This window comes from Macrotis lagotis, chromosome X (assembly GCF_037893015.1).
Source record: "Macrotis lagotis isolate mMagLag1 chromosome X, bilby.v1.9.chrom.fasta, whole genome shotgun sequence".
Lineage (NCBI taxonomy): Eukaryota > Metazoa > Chordata > Mammalia > Peramelemorphia > Peramelidae > Macrotis > Macrotis lagotis.
The window spans coordinates 699,999,539-700,020,129 of record NC_133666.1 but is presented as its reverse complement, the minus strand read 5'-3'; the positions used below and the strand labels follow the sequence as shown (position 1 = coordinate 700,020,129).

At 42.4% G+C, this 20,591-nt stretch overlaps 2 protein-coding genes and 1 pseudogene across 5 annotated transcripts in view; 2 read left to right on the top strand and 1 right to left on the bottom strand.

The window, feature by feature from the left end:
- The window catches only part of LOC141499640 (vomeronasal type-2 receptor 26-like), an 841,716-nt pseudogene that overhangs the window by 27,529 nt on the left and 793,596 nt on the right, over positions 1–20,591 (top strand).
- LOC141497145 (uncharacterized) lies at positions 3,224–5,670 on the top strand. Its single transcript, XM_074199790.1, is given in 2 exon segments — positions 3,224–3,348; positions 4,069–5,670. Coding segments are annotated over 2 exon segments (1,362 nt in total). The 5' UTR covers positions 3,224–3,287; the 3' UTR covers positions 5,370–5,670.
- LOC141497116 (uncharacterized) overlaps positions 4,437–20,591 on the bottom strand; it is a 35,737-nt gene continuing 19,582 nt past the window's right edge. For all 4 annotated transcript variants that reach the window (XM_074199720.1, XM_074199722.1, XM_074199723.1 and 1 more), the window contains one exon: positions 4,437–18,920. In XM_074199720.1, coding sequence (XP_074055821.1) covers positions 17,461–18,920 — 1,460 coding nt within the window. In that variant the 3' untranslated portion in view covers positions 4,437–17,460. The remainder of the gene's footprint in view (positions 18,921–20,591) is intronic.

Here is a 20,591-nt window from a genome sequence, read left to right as displayed (position 1 = left end):
CTGTAAGATCTAGGAAGCGTTCATGACCAAAAAAGTCATTGTGGGGATCAGAAATGTGCCCATTTTCAGGAATCCCACAGAGAGATGAACAGCTGAATAGTGAGGTGTCATGTATCCAAGGGCCCGGGCTCGCTCACTCATCTGGCCGACCAGTTCTCAACACATCACTGGTTAGACTCCAAGGCTCTTGCCCCGACTAAGAGATTAAGTCCAGGTTGGCGTCTGCAAGGCCTAACGGGAAATGGCAAGGTGACGGCCAGGTAAGACCTTCTCACGGTCCAAGTCTCGTAGGGCCAAGAGCTAGGGGGAGGCCCGGGGAGTCTGAGACCCAGCTCTTGTTGCTCATCGGTGTACGTGGGGGGTGGTATGGGCCCGTCGGATGTGTGACGGGCCCGGGGGGCAGGAGCCGCCTTTCCAGGTGCGTGAGAGGGCTTGTAGGTGGGGTCTCCCACCCCTCTCCCCGCCATTTTCTTAAGCTGTCTTAACAAAGTCCGTTTCCACCACCCTGGCCCGAGTCTCCTGGGGCCGGTTTTAACAGGCGCCCAGGGCCGGCCTCCCTCCTGGGAACGCAGCCGGGCTCGGGGGCCCTGGCGCCCCGGCTGTGGCCGGGGAAATCACCTGGGGGCTGGCTTTAAACACGGAGCGGAGAAGCGGCGCCCCGCTGGGGCCTCAGGAGGTTTGGGGTTCACCGAGCGGGAGGAAAGCCGACAACCAACTGTCTTCGGGGCCGGGGCTCCGCCTCGCCAGGCCCGGGCTCCGCGCCATTCCCGCCTGCGCTCTCGGGCGTCCGCGCGCTCCGTCGTCACTTCCGGCCGAGGGGGCACGACCCGGAAGCACGTGACGCGGCGGCCCAGAGGCCGCTCCCGGCTCTCGGAGCCCCCCTCCCCCCCCCCGGGCCGCGCCAGTGCGCAGACGCGGAAGCTCGGAGCCCGGGGCGCCCCCCGCGGCCCTCGCCCCCTCCCCTCCCCCGGCGCCCACTCCCCCCGCATTTCCGGCCTTTGCCCCCTCATGCTCCCCCAGCTGGCGCCGCGCACCCCCTCCTCGGACCTCCGCGGCCTGCTGGGTGATGGGGGGCCGAGAAGGAGCCCCGACAGCCTGGGCTTTCCCGAACAGTGGGGCGTGCGGGAGGCGCATCACGCATGCGCACTGGGCAAGCTCCCCGAGGGGGGCCCGGCGGAGGGGGGGCAGACCCAGCCCCCCTCGTGGCCCCCCGTAACGTTCTGCCTCAGCCTTGTGGGACCCCACGGGCCTGGGTGCAGGCCAGAGCAGGGGGCAGGGAGGAGCCCCGAATGGCCCCCGGGAGCCCCCCGGTGTCTCGGCCCCAGGGCCCGGCGGGTCCTTCCTCCAGCTTCTCCGAGGCCAAGCCAAGGGGCCTGGCACGCAAAGCAGCTGAAGGGAGCCCGCGCCGCAGCATCCCCTGGCACTTTCCCTTCCTTCCCGTGGTCGCTGCTGACTCCCCAAAGGTCCGCATCCAGGGGCCTCTTCTCAGGCCCCCTCGGCCCTGGGCTCCCTCCTCCTCCTGTCTGACCCCTCCTCTCTGCTCTGCCTTCTTGGCAGGGTCATCCTGCTTGACTTGTCCTCACACAGGCTGGACCAAGGCTCTGGCCTGGACCCTCTTCTCTCGGCAAGTTCTCAGACTTTCTGTCTCATCCTCTGTCATGGGTTCTACTCCTTCATCTACAATGATGAAAATAGGATGTTTTCAGCTGCATGGCCCACAGGCCCCTCCAGCTCCCCAGCTCCCCAAAACCTTGTTTCTGAGCCAGGAGAATACCCCCCAATCTCCAGGTCCCCAGGCTCTTGTTAAGGGAGATTTTACTGAGTCATCTTTGACTTGTCTGTGTGAACCTGAGCCATCCAGGAAGCCTTTCTTAGCCTCAGTTTGCTCATCTGTAAAGTAGGGTTGAGGAATACTGGCCTTCCCAAGGGGGTTGTGAAGAAAGTGTTGTCTCAACCTTGTTTGTCATTAGTCAAGCGCATGTTGTCTCCCCTAGGGCAGCTTGGTGGTGCAGTGGATAGAGCACTGGTCTGGAATCAGGAGGACCTGGATTCAAATCCAGCCTCAGATACTTGGCATTTACTATCCATGTGATCTTGGGCAAGTTACTTAACCCTGATGGCCTCCAAGGTCATCTCCAGTCATCCTGATCCATATCTGGCCACTGGACCTGGATGGATCCAGAGGAGAAAGTGAGGCTGGTGATTTAGCCCAGCCCCTATCACTCAAATCTAGTTCATGTGCTCGTCAAGGCATCATCTCCCTGATGTTGTGGTCTTCTTTGAGAATGAAGGACAAACATCATCTCCCCCATAAAGCTGAGCTCCTTCTGTTTTTGTCCTTTGTATCCCCAGAGCTCAACTTGGAGCCTGACACAGGATTGTCCCTCCAAATGCTTATTGACTTGGCTATGACTGTTCTTTTCTTACATGATTCAGAATCTAGTACTGCCTGAGACACATAATAAATCCTCCTCAAGATTTAACTTGGAACACTCTCAGTCCTTGCAATTCCTGCCAGCTTTGTCTCCTTCCTCACATCCAAATGGGGTATGATCCTTCCTGAGCACAAATTTATTTCTTGCTTCAGGAATCAGTGGCATTTAAGGATGTGCCTATGGACTTCACCTGGGAGGAGTGGGGTTTCCTGGACCCTTCCCAGAAGGAGCTTTACTGGCAGGTGATGCTGGAGAACTACAGGAACCTAGTCTGTGTGGGTAAGGATGGCTCCTATGGGGCCTTTTGATCTGTCCATGAAAGGTTGTTTGCTTCTTTCTTCTGGGATTGTCTGGTGCTCAACACTGACAGGTATTTTTGGCCTGTAAAAAAAAAAAGTCTTTGTTGATCACAGTGAGGCCAAAAGACAGGGCACTTTGCACTCTCCATGTCTACCTTTTGGGCTGTTGCTTTGTATGTCTGAAAGCCAGCTGCTTCAGTGTGGGATCCTATTCTACCTCTCAGACCAGAGGGACTTTCTAAAGTCCCAGTGCAAGTCCTGGAAGTCATAAAAACTTCCAGATACTTCAGTATTGAATGGATCATATTAACTCATTTTCTTTCTAAGCCCTACTCCATCCTTTGTCTGTTTCCTGTATCTTCCCAGGAAAACAAACCAGATCATCCTTTAGATATTTTTATTTGTTTCTCCATGCCCCCCAGATTCCCTGGATTTTCCTAGTTTGCCCCAAAAGGCCTGTGAGGCTTGGCTTCTGAGGTGACATACCTATACATCACTTTGCCATTTCCTATAACTAGGCCTTGCAGATCCCAATCTGGATGTGATCTCTCAAATGGAGTCAGGGGAAGCACATTGGAGTCCAACTGGTAGTATCCTAAGAACCTGCTGTCAAGGTGAGTAAGTGCCAGGTCCTTGAGTACATGACACCCCACCACTTGGCTGGTCATCCAATCTGTGGGCCTTTGGAAACTGAACACATATCTGAAACTCTTGATGATTTTTTTGATCATGAATTCTTTTTCCAACCATGGATCTTACAATTGATTTCTTTCCAACTCCTCCATTTTATTTGGATTTTGGCAACACAATCAACTGGTGTGGATTGATAGAAATGATGAGATTCTCTTGGTGCTTTTAGAATGCAGGAATATTGCTCCTCTGTGTGAAACTTTGAACTGTTTTTATCTTTTTGGAAAGCAAAGTGAAATTCTTCACTGTAGGAGCTACAGTGGATCTTCTTAGATCTACTGATCACTCTCATGACTTTCCAAGGTATGACATGCAGATGAAAAATTTTCCAGGAAAGAAAAATACTTCAAGCCACATTGTAGTATAGTATTGGTTTAGGGGAGAGAGCAGTCTTCCATATTTCCATTTATTGAGCATGAGCTGCAACAATTTTGGCATATTCACCTAATATACTATTTTGGGGCAATATTAAAGGATCAGCATGGTGAATTCAGAGACATTTTCAAAGAAGTAAGACTTTATTTCTATTTAAGAGGAAACAATATGTTATTTATAAAAGCCAGAAGACTGGAGAAAGTGAAACCTGGGTAAAAGTTTATTCATCTAAGAAAAAGGTATATTTACATTTTTTTTCTTTCTTTTAGATTGGGATACCAGGCCTCAGACCAAGAAGTCATCTTCAGAGATGGGTTTTTCATTGGAAGACTTATCCCAGCAAACATTCTTGTGGGATAATCCATATAACCCTAAGATGGGGAAAGCCTCGGAATATTATGGCAGGTTGAAGAAAGAGCAACACAATGAAGAGAAACATTCTAGATATGGAAAAGTAACCCAAACAGAAATTGCCAATGAAGTCACTACCTCTGAGTACAGTAAATACAGTCTAACCCCTAGTCCAGAGCCAGTCCTTTTTTCACAACAGGAGGGAATGTTTTTAATAATGAATCTCCATAAAGGTGATAATCAGAGATGGACCTTCACTATGAAGTCAAACCAAAGACAGTGTAATCAAATCTATTCAAAGAAATATTCTAAGGTTAAAAGATGTCAGCATGTCTTCAGTTATGATTTTTACTCCCTTCAAAAATATGAAATTCGTGCTGAAGAGAAACTTCATGAAAGTAGAAATTCTTTCCTTATGAATAGCATACTTACTCTACACCAGGAAATTGATCCAGGAAAAAAGTGTCCTGAATTGACTAAGTGTGGGAAGATATTCTGTCCAAAGACAGATCTTAATCAACACTCTAATATTCAAACTAAAAACAAATCTTATGAATGTTCTGAATGTGGAAAGGCCTTCATATATAAAATGAATCTTACACAACACTACAGAATTCATACTGGAGAGAAACCTTTTGAATGCAGTGGCTGTGGAAAGGCCTTCAACCAGAAGACAGACCTTATCTGACATTACAGGATTCATACTGGAGAAAAACCTTTTAAGTGCAATGATTGTGGGAAAGCCTTTCCCAGGTGTACAACACTGACTCTGCACCAGAGAACTCACAATGGAGAGAAACCATATGAATGCAGCGAATGTGGAAAGGCATTCCAATCAAGCTCTAACCTTACTCAGCACAGGAGTACTCATACAGGAATAAAACCTCATCAGTGCAATGTATATGGGAAAGCTTTTTCTCAGAAGTCTGATCTGACTCATGGCAGTATTCACATAGGAGAGAAACCATATGAATGCACTGAATGTGGAAAGATCTTTCGTCAGAAGTCAGATCTTACACAACACTTAAGCATTCATACTGGAGAGAAACCTTTTAAATGCAGTGATTGTGGGAAAGCCTTTCCCCGGAACACAACACTTATTCGCCATCAGAGAACTCATACTGGAGAGAAACCCTATGAATGTGATCAATGTGGAAAGGCCTTCACTCAGAATGCAGGTCTTTCATTGCATAGAATTCATGCCACAAAGAAACCTTAGGAATGTAATAAAAGATATTCCTACTGGATCAGAATACTCACTCAACAGTATAGAATTCACGATGGACAAATATTAATATATTCAAACACCAGGTAATCACTGAAGCAAATTTTTTTTCCTCCAAGAGATTCTGATAAATTTAGTTAGTTTTTTTAACATTTCTTTTTTTTTTTTTATAAAATTGTGAATTCCAAATTTTCCCTACCTCCCTAATTTGGTAAAGAATTTGATAAAGGTTACAAATGGACAATCATGTAAAATATATTTCCATATTAGGAATTTTATGAAAGAAAAACAAGAAAAAGACAAAAAATAAAGTGAAAATAGTATGCTTTGGTCTTCATTCAGACTTCAGCAATTCTTTGAATATTAGTAGCATTTTCTATTATGAATCTTTTGGAATTTTCTTGGATTATTTTATTGCTATAAGGGGCTGTCAGTCATAGTTGATTGTCATACTGTGTTGCTGTTCCTATATACAATATTCTTCTGGTGTTGCTCAATCTACTTTGCATCAGTTCACTTAAGTCCTTTCTAAGTTTTTCTGAAATTTACCTGCTCATCATTTTTTAATAGCACAATAGTATTCCATTACATTCATATTCCCATACTTTCAGTATTCTTCAATTGATAAATAGTCAAAGGACATGAACAGGTAGTTTCAGTTGAAAAAAATCTATCCATCGTCATGTGAAAAAATGCCCTAAATCACTGTTGATTAGAGAAATGCAAATTAAAACACTGAGGTACCACTTCATACCTGTCAGAATAGAAAAATGATCAATTTTAAAGGGGATGTGGAAAAACTGGAACACTAATGCATTGCTGGTGGAGTTGTGAACTAATCCAAACTTTCTTTTATTGCCCAAAGGGCAATCAAACTGCATACTCTTTGATCCAGCAGTACCACTACTTGGGTCTGTATCCTAAAGAGAACACAAAAAAAAGGAGAAAAGACACAGGAACAAAAATATTTTCGGCAGCTTTTTATGATTTCAAAGAATTAAAAATTGAGATGCCCATCAATTGGGGAATGTCTGAAGAAGTTATGGTATTGATTGGTAATTGTCTTTTGTTATTGAAGAGATCCAAAATGACATCACTGTTAAGAGTTGTTACAGTTTGTCTAACTGGCTAATCAGACCAATGTGACCTTGGAAGGCTCTACCATAGTTTGGGTACAAATAGTCCATGTGAACATTTGGGGTGAATTCTCTAAATCTTCACATTTTTTTTGAGTTACTTCAATCCTGCTTTGCTCAATAAGGGCACACCATACCAAGTGGTATATGAATGTATAGTGTTACAAGAAATGAGCACTTGGCAAGACTTACATGAACTGATGCAAAGTGAGTTAGATACTTTCACCAATAACCAGTGTGATGACTTAATTTCCTTGACAATATTTGTTATTGGGAAGGAGAGAGTCAAAGCTGAATGGCAGAGACGTGTCCAAAAATTAAAGGGACTATCAGTGAAAAAATCAAATACCGTAGTCCTTTAACTGAGCACACAACCTGAATACCATGCTTCCAACACGAAATAGATAGATTCCGGGGAGCCAGTAGATGAGATTAGAATGGTTTAGTAACTGCTTGAGTAATTATGGTCTGACAGTTCTCAAGAGCTTTAAGGGATTTGTTCTTAAGCAATTATATATCAATGTCTAGAGAGAGTATGTTCAAAACACTAAATTTTAAAGCACTATCTACATATAATCTCTTAAAAGTACAGATAATGTGCTTTTCAAATTTATCATGGATCAGAAAAATAACTTAGTTTTGTCCTTTTCCCTAAAACCCTTTGCGGGAAACTCGGCATTGCTAGAAGATATTGGGAGGAGATTACTTTTTCAAGTGTAAGGGATGTGAGCTAAAGGCTCATTTGATCTTTACAAAATCCTGTGCTAAGTACCATGATCTCCGTTTTACACTTGAGGAAACTAAGCCTTATAGGTTAAGTGATTTGTTCGCTGTAAGTATCTGAGGTGAAATCTGAACTCATAATCTTCTTGACTCCAGGTCAGAACCTCTATCAAAACATCACCTAACCACCTTAGATACAGCTCAATAGCTAGACAACTTTGGACAAGCTTCCTATTGCCTTCTCTTTCCTTCCTAAAATCTTTGATCTCTTTGTATTCATATATACCAGGACAAAGAAGATCCTTGAGGCTGGAGATGGTTGTTTGTTTTGTCTTGGTATACCTGACACCTTCTATAAATTCGGCCATAAACTTCTACCCAGCATTCATCACCATGCTATAGTGCAGGAAATAGAACAGCAAAAATCCTCCCTGCCCTCATTGTTCATACAGTGTAATGGGGAGGCAACCTGTAACTACTTAGGTCCATAAATCATAAAGAGCAGAGGGAAGGTCATCTCAATCACCAGCCCCTGAAGAACCAGGAATACCCTATGAAGGACAGGATGTGACCTTAAGCTTCCATGAAGAGGAAACAGATCATGCCAAGGATGGATGACATTCAATGAAGATAAATGAGCCATGGAGTGTCTTCAAGGAACAAGTTGGCCATTCATAGCTCAGTCCTCCAGATTTATAATCTATATCAAAGATAGCACGGCAGAGCAGAGAGAGATCAAGTTGCATCTGATTTGTGTGAATTGGGAAACTCACTTGATAACCCAGGACCCCAGGCAACTTTCAAAAAAGTCTGCAGAGAGGGGCAGCTAGGTGGTGTAGTGGATAAAGCACTGGCCCTGGAGTCAGGAGTACCTGGGTTCAAATCTGGTCTCAGACACTTAATAATTACCTAGCTGTGTGGCCTTGGGCAAACCACTTAACTCTGCCTTGCAAAAAAAAATCTGCAGAGCAGGGAATGACATGCATTGGCAGACCAAGTTCTTCGGTGATGTATGCTTACTGTTCTGAGGAATTCTCAGGTCTGTTCAAAAAATATACATGGAGGATGTATTCATTTTGTAGATTCAAATGTGTGTACGGCTTGTCCTTATAAAATGTCTGTCGGTCAGTCAGATATTTATTAAGCCAAGCATTCTCAGTGCTGAAATAGAATAAGAGATTTTGCCAAGCTCCCTTGGGGGTATTGACTTTGTATGCCCAGGAGTTGGCATAATATTTGGCACATGGTTTCACTTTGGCTCCATATGGCCTATGGAATACTCAAACATTCCCATATCTTGTCTGAGGCAACCATCCACACTGCTTTCCATTATCTGGGTTCCTGTGGGTCTTAGGTGGAGAGTTGACTCATTCCTAACAACCTGGTTTGTGCCAAGAGGCCCTTGGATCTTGTAGTCTCCCTAGGCCATGGAATCCTATTTCAACAAAGCATTTAAGTGACCTCACATCTGGGGATGCTTACAACCCTAAGACCTCTGTTGTATTTCAAAAGTTAGAAATTAATGTTTTAATAGTGTCCCTGTAAGGTTCTTGGGGGCAGATTCTGTCCTTCCCTCTTTGTATTCCTCAGTGCCTGACACATAGAAGATATTTAAGAAATGTTTGTTGAGATTGATCCCAAGGAAAGCCATCTTCCTTTGGAGATAGTCACTTTACCTAACACCAGAAACACTGATCATTTCTTTTTATTTTGCTACCGAATTCCTTCATCTTTGGCTTCATGCTTACTATGAAATGTAAGTGGAATCTTGTCTGAGGTACAGGGAGTCTGTTGACCAGCTCTCCTAGTAAATTGTGTGTACATTCCTGGGTTCCTGACAGATTTTAAGTTTGTGTTCAGGATGGAGTCTGGACCTGTCCCTAATGGCCTGATCCCACTGATAGTGGTCTAGCAGTATCTTCCCAATATGTACTCTAACTCCTGCCTCCAGGAGTCTAATAAGTCTATAGCCTCATGAAATCCCAGAGAACAGAGAATGTCTTAGAGGAGATGACAAACTCATTGGTAAGCATTAGGGCAAAGATAGGACTCAGCCTTGACAAAGGAAGAGATCACTGGTAGAGTGCCATGATGAAGTCTGAAGCCAAAGTGGAGGAAGGAGGACAGGCAGTGAGGATGGGCAGCTTTTCTAGTCTTGCTAGGGAATAGCATATAGAACTTTGAGATTTACAAAGCATTTTACATACACTGTTTCATTTTCAGTAATTCTGTTAGGTTAGCGCTATTATCCTCATGTTACAGATGAAGATGCTAATGCTAAGAGAGGCTTAGTAATTTACTAGGGTCCATTGCTACTAAATGTCTGAGGAAGTATTTTAACTTAGTTTTCCTGACTCCAAAAACCAAACACTTTGGTGTTGTCTAATTCCCTTCCTCCAGGAAAAAGGGAAGAGAGATAGGATGTAACTTGTGAGGATAGTAGCTTCTAACAAAGTATTTGTTTTTGTTTTAAGGAAAAGGGAGAGGAGAAAATTTAAAGGAAGGAAGGAAGGAGAGCTTCAGCATTAATTGATGACTGTTAAGAACACTATGAAAGTTTTCAATTCATCTCTCCAAGATTATGTTTTTTATCACTAATCAAAATGACTCCATCAGCACTGAATACATATTCTTTGTATGTACATATTCTTTGGCCCATAAATAGCCTTCAAGGGGTGACTAGGTGGTGCAGTGGATAGAGCACTGGCCCCGGAGTCAGGAGTACCATAAATAGCCTTCAGGACATCATAAAAGCACGTTGGATTGTTACTGTAAAACTCCATTTCACTTACCTTCCTACGAGTCAAGAATGCTGCATTAAGCTTCATTTGTACTTTACTTTTGATGAAGTTATACGTTCCCTTCTTAGGGACAGAGAAATTATCCTGCTGGTAACCCTATGGAGTTCCTGTTTTTCATTTAGCATCTTCTGAATTTCACTATCATTTTCATCAAATCAGTCTTGCTGTTTGCAAGAATTCTGATCCAGATGCCCACTTCTTTTCTGCTCCACTATTGCCAGCCATGTATTGGCTCAACTTCCTTCCATCTTAGCAATAAACTATTCCTGCTAGGAGAAATGCTTTAGTCAGTTGATATTAAATTTTCAACAATTGTTTTGCCTTGCCAGTTTTGTTTAATGTGGATATTTGGCTTGGAGAGGATAATTCTGGGATGAGGCCAGCTCTGTGCTCTACACATTGCCTTCATCACTCTCACCTTTTTGTCTGTCTCCTCTCTGACAGTCTGTTAATTGCAAAGGTGTAACCATGATTTATTACATTTTGATAAATAGAAAAAAGTGCTGGTATGAGGTCTTAAGATTCACAAGTAGTAAATGACTTCTGTTGCTGTTTCTGACTACATTCCTCAAAGAACTCCCTACCATGCCTGGTAGTCTCTGCCTATTCTTGCAGAATTATAAGCTTGTCCTCTTTTGGTACATGGATTACAAGGGTCTCTAAGTCTTCATAATGCTTTTCTTTGACTTCATCAGAGTTTATCATGGTGGGAGCCTAGGCACTAATGATGGTACAATGCTTTTCTGCAAGTAATGGTTGCATTGACATGTGCCTCCCATTCACTGTCTTTGGTAGGTGTACAAACTTGCTGACTAGATTAGTTTTGATTGCTTCAGAGCACTCTCTTTCACTGCAGTCACTCCAGAAACAATATGTGTCCAGCTCCAACTCTTGGAAGCTCACTTCCATTTGCGAACCTAGTTCCCTCAGGATTGCTTGCTGAATACCTGCTGAATTTTCCTCACAAGAGAGATTTGTCTTTCAAGCCTACTGGGTTTTTGTGATGTCTATAAGTGTGAGCACCTCATATGTATTCATGGTAAGTAAAATTTTTTGCAAAAGGTTTTGTACATTTTTGTGAATTTTGATTACAGAAGGGATCCCATCTTGCCAAGATAAGCAAGAAATTTTGAGGCTCCCTTTTCTAGATCCTTTCTCATACCAGGAATTAAGTAGTGAGGCCCTTAAAAGGCTGCTTGGGCATACAGGGGTGTGCTGAATCTTCCTGCTGCTTCCAGTACAAAGATGAACCTATTGTAAGGCATGTCTGCATGCAGGTTTTGACTACAACTTCTGCATTTGCTGTTTCGTCACTTGCCTGCTGGCACAGGACATTGAGATAGGCAAAAATGATAAAATGACAAGGGCAATGTCTTTGGATTCATACATAAAAATTGAATTTAAGTGAGGTAGAATTGTGGTGAATCATCAGTGTCAGTCATCAAAGTTCAGTAGCAAGTCAAAGTCAAGACAAATAGTGATGACCCAGAATGCCATGGATAACCTTGGTAACTTTGATGTCTTACCAAGCTTCAGTCACCTTCATGGTCATTAAATCTTTTTCACCCACTCATTCTACCAAGAGAAATCTTCACATATTTGGGGCAGTAACCCCACCCCTACCCTGAAACTCACTGAAGGATTTGAGAACCATTGGTTACCTCAACCTAGTTTAGCCCATCTGCTAAATTGGTTTACCAGATGTGGCCACTGCACATATGATAGCTTCTCAGAGTCCCAGGTGAGAGGTGAATTAAGTGAACCCAAGGTAGAACACAGCCTTGAAAGGGGGTCAGCACCCCTCACACAAGAGGTACTACTAGTTTTTCTCTGAACACACTCTAACCCCCAACACCAAAAATATGTTTAGTGCAAAAAGGAAGATGATTTCAAAGGGAAGTCAAAGAAATGGGGGCAGGGAAAGACCTCTTGCTAAAAGTGGAATGTAAGCAAACTTGAAGAAAGCCAGAAGTGGAGGTGAGCAGGAAGAACTTTCTAGGCATGCAGGAGGCCAGTGAAAGGGAATGGAAACAGATAACAAGCCTTCTTCAGTCTACCTCTCAATGAAATTTCTTACTGGTTATGTGCCCATCCATTGTCTCAGTCTTCCAAAGCACAAGTCAATAGGCAAATGTGGCTCCTACCCGAACATCAGGAAGTATAAGGGAAAGTCAGTGGTATTCTTCCCACTAGTATTGATTATACGCTTCAGAAATTCTAGCTTAACTGTCCTGAGATTCTTGCTCAGACTTCAAAGTTCATCCTATTTCAGCATTGGATGGTCAAAATGATCAGAAAGGGGAAGGGTCTCCCTGGGTTGGGGTGATGGGGGTAATAAAGTTAGATACTAGCCCTCTTGTTTACCAATCAAGACAATCATTTTCCTAAGTTGCTTACTTACAAAATCTCTCTCTTGTACAGAGGGAAACATGGCTAGGAAATAGTCTAAGAAATACAATCAAGACTTTTGGGAGACCCTATATTTCTCCCCAAAACTTTGGCAAATCCTGGAGCTGACTGGTTCCTCATTGGAGATCACTGCACTTACTAGGTAAATTGTCAGTACGCTCTAGGATATGGCTTATGTTCTTACTAACACCTTACAAAGACAAAAAGGGAAGTGCACCCCAAAACCAAAGGCTTACTTACACTCTCCTAGTGTGCAGCAGTGATTGGTTTTACTTTCCTTTGAACACATTAAGCACAACATGGACACATATGAATCATAATGTAGTGCTTTTGGGGCCATGGGCAAAATGACTGGGGAAGCCACCAACAGCTTCCTGATAGCTAGTCTGGGATCTTTTGTGATCTGGCACAACGTATCCCTGCAAAGCTCAACTTCTGCCATTGGCTCAATTTTTCACTGTCTCATGTTTTGACTTTACTATAAACTCTCAGCCCTTCCTCATCTACCTATTCTCAATACCAGTCGTCCAACAACTGATGCCAGGAGGATTGTTTCAATATACCCAAAACCACCAACTCCTTGAAGTCAGAGACAGTTGTTTTTCTTTCTGACTTTGGTGCTTAGTGCCTGAGAAATACCCCTGTGATCATCACAGGACAATCTAGTCCCTTTACCTTTGTTGAGATTGCCAACACAGGCATCTTTGAATTCTTGGGATAACCTCTTTATGCCAAATAACCTGGAAGATTTCAGTCAGTTTTTGGATGAGCAGTGGACCCTCACTTGTAGATTTCAGCTAGAATAGAATCAGCACTAGCTATTTTGCCTTGCTCCCATACTTTTTAGCATGATGTTTTCAGCATGTTATCAAATGCCTTCAATGAGGATGAACATGGCCTCAAATCAGCTACTACACTGACAGCAAATCCTTCAACTTGAAAAGGCTACAAGCCAAGACAAATGGCAGGAGTGTTGGGGCATGATCTGTTTGCGGATGATTGTGAACTCAATGCAGCCTCTGAAGCTGAGATGCAACAAAGTATGGATCGATTCTCTGCTGCTTGTGCTCATTTTGGTCTAACAATGAACCCCAAGAAAACCCAGGTGCTCCATCAGCCAGCATCACACTATCCATATGTGGAACCATTGATTACAGCAAGTGGAGAAGTTTTGAGTGGATAAGTTGACTTACCTTGGCAGTGTCCTTTCCAAGGAGGTACATATTGACAATGAGGTTGACACTTGCATTGCCAGAGCTCACTCAGTATTTGGGAGGTTCCAAAAGAATGGAAGAGAGCAGGGGGTAGCTAGGTGGCGCAGTGAATAGAGCACCAGCCTTGGAGTCAGGAGTACCTGAGTTCACATCCGACCTCAGACACTTAATAATTACCTAGCCATTGCGGCCTTGGGCAAGCCACTTAACCCCATTGCCTTGAAAATAAAAGAATGGGAGAGAGCAGGTATTAGACTAACTACCAGACTGAAGGTCTACAGAGCCATTGTGCTGACCTCATTGCTATACGCCTGAAACCTGGATAGTCTACCAGCACCATATCAGAAAACCAAATCACTTCCATTTAAATTATCTTGGGAAAATTCTGAAGATCACCTGGCAGGAGAAGATACCAGACACCGGGGTCCTTTCTCAAGCTAAACTGCCTAGCATTCCAACAGAAAGTGCAACTATAAAAGGGCTGGACACATTGTTAGGATGACAGATGTATGCTTGCCAAAAACACTATTTTATAGAGAACACACAAAGGGCAAGTGCTTACAAGGGGGTCAGAAGAAGCAATACCAAGACACCCTGAAATTCTCTTTGAAGAATTTAGAATTGATTGTACAGCGTGGAAGACACTGGCATAGGATCACCCAGCATCACATGCCCTCATCAGTGAGGGTGCTGCACTCTATGAGGAAGGCATAATGGAAGCAGCTCAAAGGAAATGGGCTATCCATAAGTTTAGAGTATCCATTCCAAGTGTTCACATGGACTATTTGTGCCCAACCTGTGGTAGAACATTCTGAGCTCATATTGGTCTGATCAGCCACAATCGGACATACTGTCATTTGTCTCAAACATAGTGATGTCATTTTGGTCTTCTTTGATAAATCAATCAGCTAAGTGCCTGGTGAATATTAGGTACTTAATACTGACTACTTAAGAGAAAATTCTAGACCCTAGTGATACATATTTTTTGGTGGAAATCTCAGATTCTTGGCTGTACCTCCATTTGCCTCACCTCCCCCACCACAAGTATCCCCAGAACCTTCCCACATTTCAGTGGCAGCTAGGTGGTTCAGTGGATAGAAGCCAGGCCTGGAGTCAGGAAGACTCCTCTTCTTGAATTTACATCTGGTTTCAGACACTACCTATGTGACCCTGGGCAAATCACTTAACCTTGCTTGCCTCAGTTTCCTCATTTGTAAACTTGACTGGAGAAAGAAATGGCAACCCCCTGCCAGGAAAACCCCAAATTGGGGTCACAAAGAGTTGACTGAAAGGTCACAAAGAAAATGACTGAATGGCAATAATAGTTTCAGTGTCATGTGATCTATCAGTGGTGTCAAACTCAAATAGTTTGACTTAAGAGAACTACAAATTAACATTACCTATGTTTGATTTTTATTTATTGTTAAACATTTCCCAATTATATTTTAATCTGTTATAGGACATAGTTTAGAGTTTTGCTGGCAGGAAAGGCAGGATGATGAGGTCCTCTAAATTCTCCTGCTTCTGGTTAACATAAGGCTTTGTATCAAGTCTGGGATCTTTGCAGAGCCTCCAGGAAAAGACCTATAATGATTAATAGGAGTTTGACTTGACCATATGCATAAAAAAGAACAAGTAGAAGAAGAATGTCGATTCTCCAGATTATAGCCTATATTTGGGTGGCTAACCATAGAGCTTTCCATTAGTATGTTCAACTGAAATATGGATAATGGATGATTTGGACCAAGAGATGAGAGAGGTTGGATGGACTTTGAGATATTTAGAGATATCTTTAATGACCCCAAGCTTCCATAGAAACAAGGGCCTATCTAGGAGTGGTTAGTCAAATCATAAGGAATAACTGTGTTACTGAGTGTTCCATTGGTATCCTTAGCTTGCCAATTGAGGGAGGCTTCCAGCATATTGAGTGGACACCCTGTGACCAATTTTGGATGGAGTGGCTCAGGAGGGGCAGATATTCATGTCTGCTATTCTAAGCTTAGACTAAGACATGTTATTTTAAGTGTAGGCAGTTGATGGCAATATGAGTAAAAAGAAGGGATCATATAATGGGAGACCTAGATAGAGGAGAAATGATAGGATTTGGTAACAGATTAGGTGGGTGAAGTGAGGAAGAAGGTATCTCCCCTGCATATATATTAAAATCATTCAATTCTTTTATGAGCTGTCTTCACTCATTAGAATGGAAGTTTCTTGAGGGCAGAGGGACTATCATGCTAACTTGTTTTTGTACCCCCAACATTTATCACAGTGCTATCTCCAGGCCCCTTAAGAGGAAGAACTAGAGTGGCATTAGTGGAAATAGAGAAGCTGGAGGAGGTTCAGCATTGCTGAATTTCCAGCATCAGGGTAGCAACATCATGTCACAATCAATCAATCAATAAAAATAACAACAAACCCTGTCTCTAACTGTAGGCAAATTTCTAGGATAAATCCTGCTCCTTCAAATTCATTGTCTAATCCAGGAAAATCCCTCCTATTCTGAGAGGCAGCAAGGAATAGAAGATAAAGTTCTGGGCTCAAATTATAAGATCTGGGTCCAAATTCTACCTTTAATGTCAATACTGGTTGTGTGAGCATGGACCAATCATTTAGACTGCCTAATCCTGTTTCCCCATCTATAAATTGGGGTCATGTGTGAATCTGCAACTCTGGACTGCTGTGAGCCTCAAATGAAGCCTATGAAATTCATGCTGTAAACTTTAAAACATTGCTATAATTTATTGCTCTCTGATGAAAGTTAAGAGGCATACCAAGAAGGAGAAAATCCTTCTGCATATATGTAGAAGCTTGGAGGATGGAGGAGAAGGTGGAAAAGGGGGCAGCTACTTGGGAATCTCCAGCATAGATCACAAGGACAATAGTTGAATGCTGCAAAGCTTGAAGACAGGAATAGTGTCCTTTCAGTGTGAGCATTTATACTTCAGAAATCTGTCAAGGCTACAAATCTGGGCTTGCTTATTTTGTTGTTGGTCGAGACTTAAGAAAATGATAGAGAAAATGTTAATAGTGAAAAATCCCACAAGCAACTTTTTATAGAGGATCAAAAAAGTCCTACTTAAAACGGCCTGATCATCCCAGTGATCAGACTTGGACTCATAGTGTTAACTTGTTGGCCTATGCCTTCCCCAAAATGCCAAACATTCTTACTCAGTGACAGTTCAGATAGTATACTGAGGGGAGTTCTTACTACTAGAAGGGAAACAAGGCTACAAATTTCTTTTTCTGTCCCTTGTCCAAAGAAAATAGAATCATAATGCTGGTGTGCAGCCCAGCTGAGATTTTAACAAAAATGAGAAGTGTTTTTCCTAATTATCCAACAAATGTAGGGATCATACATGAATAAGGGTGTCACATGATCAGCTCAGATAAATTAGTAGTAACATAATTATATGCCTTTGTTTATATATTATACACAGAATATCTTTCTGACCCCCAACCTAAAACATTACCTCCATAGTACATGTCAACTAATTTGGGTAAGTATAAATATCCTTGAGAAGGTTACAGACTTGAGCATTTATTCTTTGCAGGAGGAATGTCCAAATGGCATGTTCACTAAGATAGACTGAGGGGGTAGTGGATTTTGTGTGAGTTCAGGGAGGGAAACAAGATTTTCAGAAGGTTTCTCTCAAAAACAAATTCTCTGAAACGGTATATTAAGTTCTATGCTCGGGCTATAGGGCCTTGCACATAGTTTTATTAATCACTTCTCTTTCCAGTATTAAGTACATGGTGTTGGATGTTTGCTTTTGCTAAAGATTTATCATCATTCAGGACACTAACAAGGTTTCTCTCCAATATGAATTACCTGGTGCTCAGTGAGCTGGATGTGCTGGCTAAAAGTCTTTCCACAATGATTACACTGATGAGGCTTTCCCCCATGAACTCTCTGATGGCGAGTAAGTTGTGTACTCTGGCAGAAAGCCTTTCCACATACATGACATCTGTAAGGTTTCTCTCCTGTATGAATTCTATGATGAGAAGCAAGGGATGAGCTTCGATTGAAGGCCTTCCCACAGTCACTACATTCATATGGTTTCTCTCTGGTATGCACTCTACGATGGTAAGACAGGGATGAGCTATAATTGAAGGTCTTCCCACATTCACTACATTCATAATGTTTCTCTCCAGTATGAAGTCGCTGATGTCGGTTAAGCTGTAAGCTCAGACAAAAGGCCTTCCCACATTCACTACATTCATAAGGTTTCTCCCCAGTATGAATTCTCTGGTGTTGGGTAAGTTGTGTCCTCTGAGGGAAGGCTTTCCCACATTCATTACATTCAAAAGGTTTCTCTCCAGTGTGAACTGTCTGATGTCGGTTAAGTTCAGTACTCCGGCTAAAAGCCTTTCCACATTCACTACACTCATAAGGTTTCTCACCAGTATGAATTCTCTGATGTCGTGTAAGGTGTGAGCTCTCACGGAAGGCCTTGCCACATTCGCTGCACTCATAAGGTTTCTCTCCACTATGAATTCTATGATGGGAAGCAAGAGATGAGCTATGTTTGAAGGCCTTACCACATTCACTACATTCATAAGGTTTCTCTCCAGTATGAATTATCTGGTGTCGGTTAAGTTGTGCACTCTGTCGGAAGCTTTTCCCACATTCATCACATCTAAATGGTTTCTCTCCAGTATGAATTGATTGATGCCGAATAAGATGTGTGCTCCGACCAAAGGCTTTTCCACATTCATCACATTCATACAGCTTCTCTCTCATCTGAACTGCCTGAAGAGCAGTAATGGATGAACTACTGTAAAAGGTTTTTCTGTATTCAATGGATTCATAAGCATTCTCTCTGCAGTTTAGTTGATGACATTCAATAAAGTTAGAGCTATAAATGAGGGATTTCCCACATTCATCATGCTTACAAACTTTCTTCTCTGAACAGATTTGGTGGCCTTTACTCAGTTCTGAATAAAAGCCATTGTACTGATAGAGAATCTTTCCCAAAGAAACATTCTGTGGAAAAAGGATTGACCCTAGACTGAACTGTTGGTCATTGATACATTCCTGGTCTCTTATTTTATCAGGAGGATTCCTCGCATTGATCTTTAATTGCTGAAGATGTTTTTCTTTGTTTCTCTCCAGCTTTTCCAACCAAACATCACATTGCCAGGCTTCTCCTACTTTGAGGACACAGGGACAGTCCTTTGTGAATGTTTTAAGGGATAATTCTTCCATAAAAATATCCAACCCTGGAGATGTCTCTTTCTTTTCAGTTCTCATTTTCCAATCTGAAAAAGACATAAAATTATGCATATAAATTTTCTTATTTCTAACATCACTGACTAGAAAAAATGTAGGGCAAATTAATATTCCACTTTGTCTTTATATAGTCATTTGAGGTTTGAAAAAGGCTTGCACAGTAATCAGGACACTGCACAGGATACTCCATCTCTTGGCTCTGGGCATTTTCTCTGTTCTCCATGTTCTTTCTTCTCATCCCCACCTCCTGGGTTCTTTTAATTACCAGCTAGTTAAGGCAGTACCTGAACCTCATTTCTAGCCCAGAGATCTTTTGTCTACAGTATTATCTCCCTACAATGGAACCAACATATTTTTTCTAAGAATATTTAAGCAGAGGCCAGATGGATACCACTTAGGGAAAATCTGAAGCTTTCTGCATTGAGGGAGGGATTGGACTGAAAGGTCCCACAGATTCCCTGCACCTCAAAGATTCTAGGACTCTCAATGTCCCTTATTTATCATATACTTTCCTGAGACAAACACTACCAGGGCTCAGCTTGATTTCAGATCGCTGTGCTATCCTTCCTTCTGTGTTCTGGAGGAGCACCATGTCATAAATCCACTGTAGGGATTTAAAGGGAGATTAACTAGGGATTATTATATTTCTAAAACTTTAGGAAAATGATCCTACTTCATTAAATCATAGACCACTAATCCTAAATTCTAGTATTTTCATGGATGAAGGAAACCAAGGATAATACTTACAAATAGCATGTATTTCCAATGAACCAAGATCAAAACTAATAAGTAAAAAAGAGAATGTGACTTTGAAAGTTTTTAGTATCAAATTGCTGTCTACAATGAATATAGACATATCCTTAAGTTTAAGGGTATGAAGGAGGGGATTTCAGAGCCAAAGACTAGGGAGACTTGAGGCACAAAGAAAAATAGAAAGAAATATTAGGGGAACAGACTCAAGGAAACAAATTGAGGTTGATGGAAAACAGAAGGGGAAGAAACTCCACAGTTCAATAGAGACTGGAATATCTGGGATCAAATAGGCCTAGGCCTTATGATTTGTTAGTGGAAGCATTATAAGACAGTCTTAGCCAGTCTCCTTGTCTCTTATTTCTCCTCCTTCCAATCCACCCAATATGATCAACTTGTATCACCATCATCCTCATACTACTACCCTGGTGTCTTGTCTGTCTGCCTGTCTGTCTGTCTCTGTCTCTCTCTAACACACATCCAATTACTCTCCCAAGAAAATTGTTCTTCAAAAAGTAAGTTAAAACTAATGCGACTTTTGGGACAGAGAAGAAAGGGAAGATTCAAAGAAGTTTTCAACTGTAGACACCATACACCATAAAGGATCTTCAGAGAAGATCTGTCTCTTTGTGGGGGGAAGGGGAAGTAAAGTCCAGGAGGCAGGAGAGTAGGGAAAGCCAGCAGGAGGCTTTTAGCCACAGTGCAACCCAGGTTGGGACAGCTTAATAATAACAAAGGTCCCAGCAGCTAGATAGCAAGCCAGCAGGGAGGATCCCAACCCTAAACAAAGTCTGAACCCTGAAAACACCTGGGTAAAAGATAGGACTGGGTCAGGAACAATCCTCTGTTAAGCCAGAACCTGGACATAAAGGAGGGGGAAAAAAACCTCTGCAGAGGCAAAGCCTGGACTTTATAGGCAACATTTTGGCCAACAACAAGCCAAGGATCAG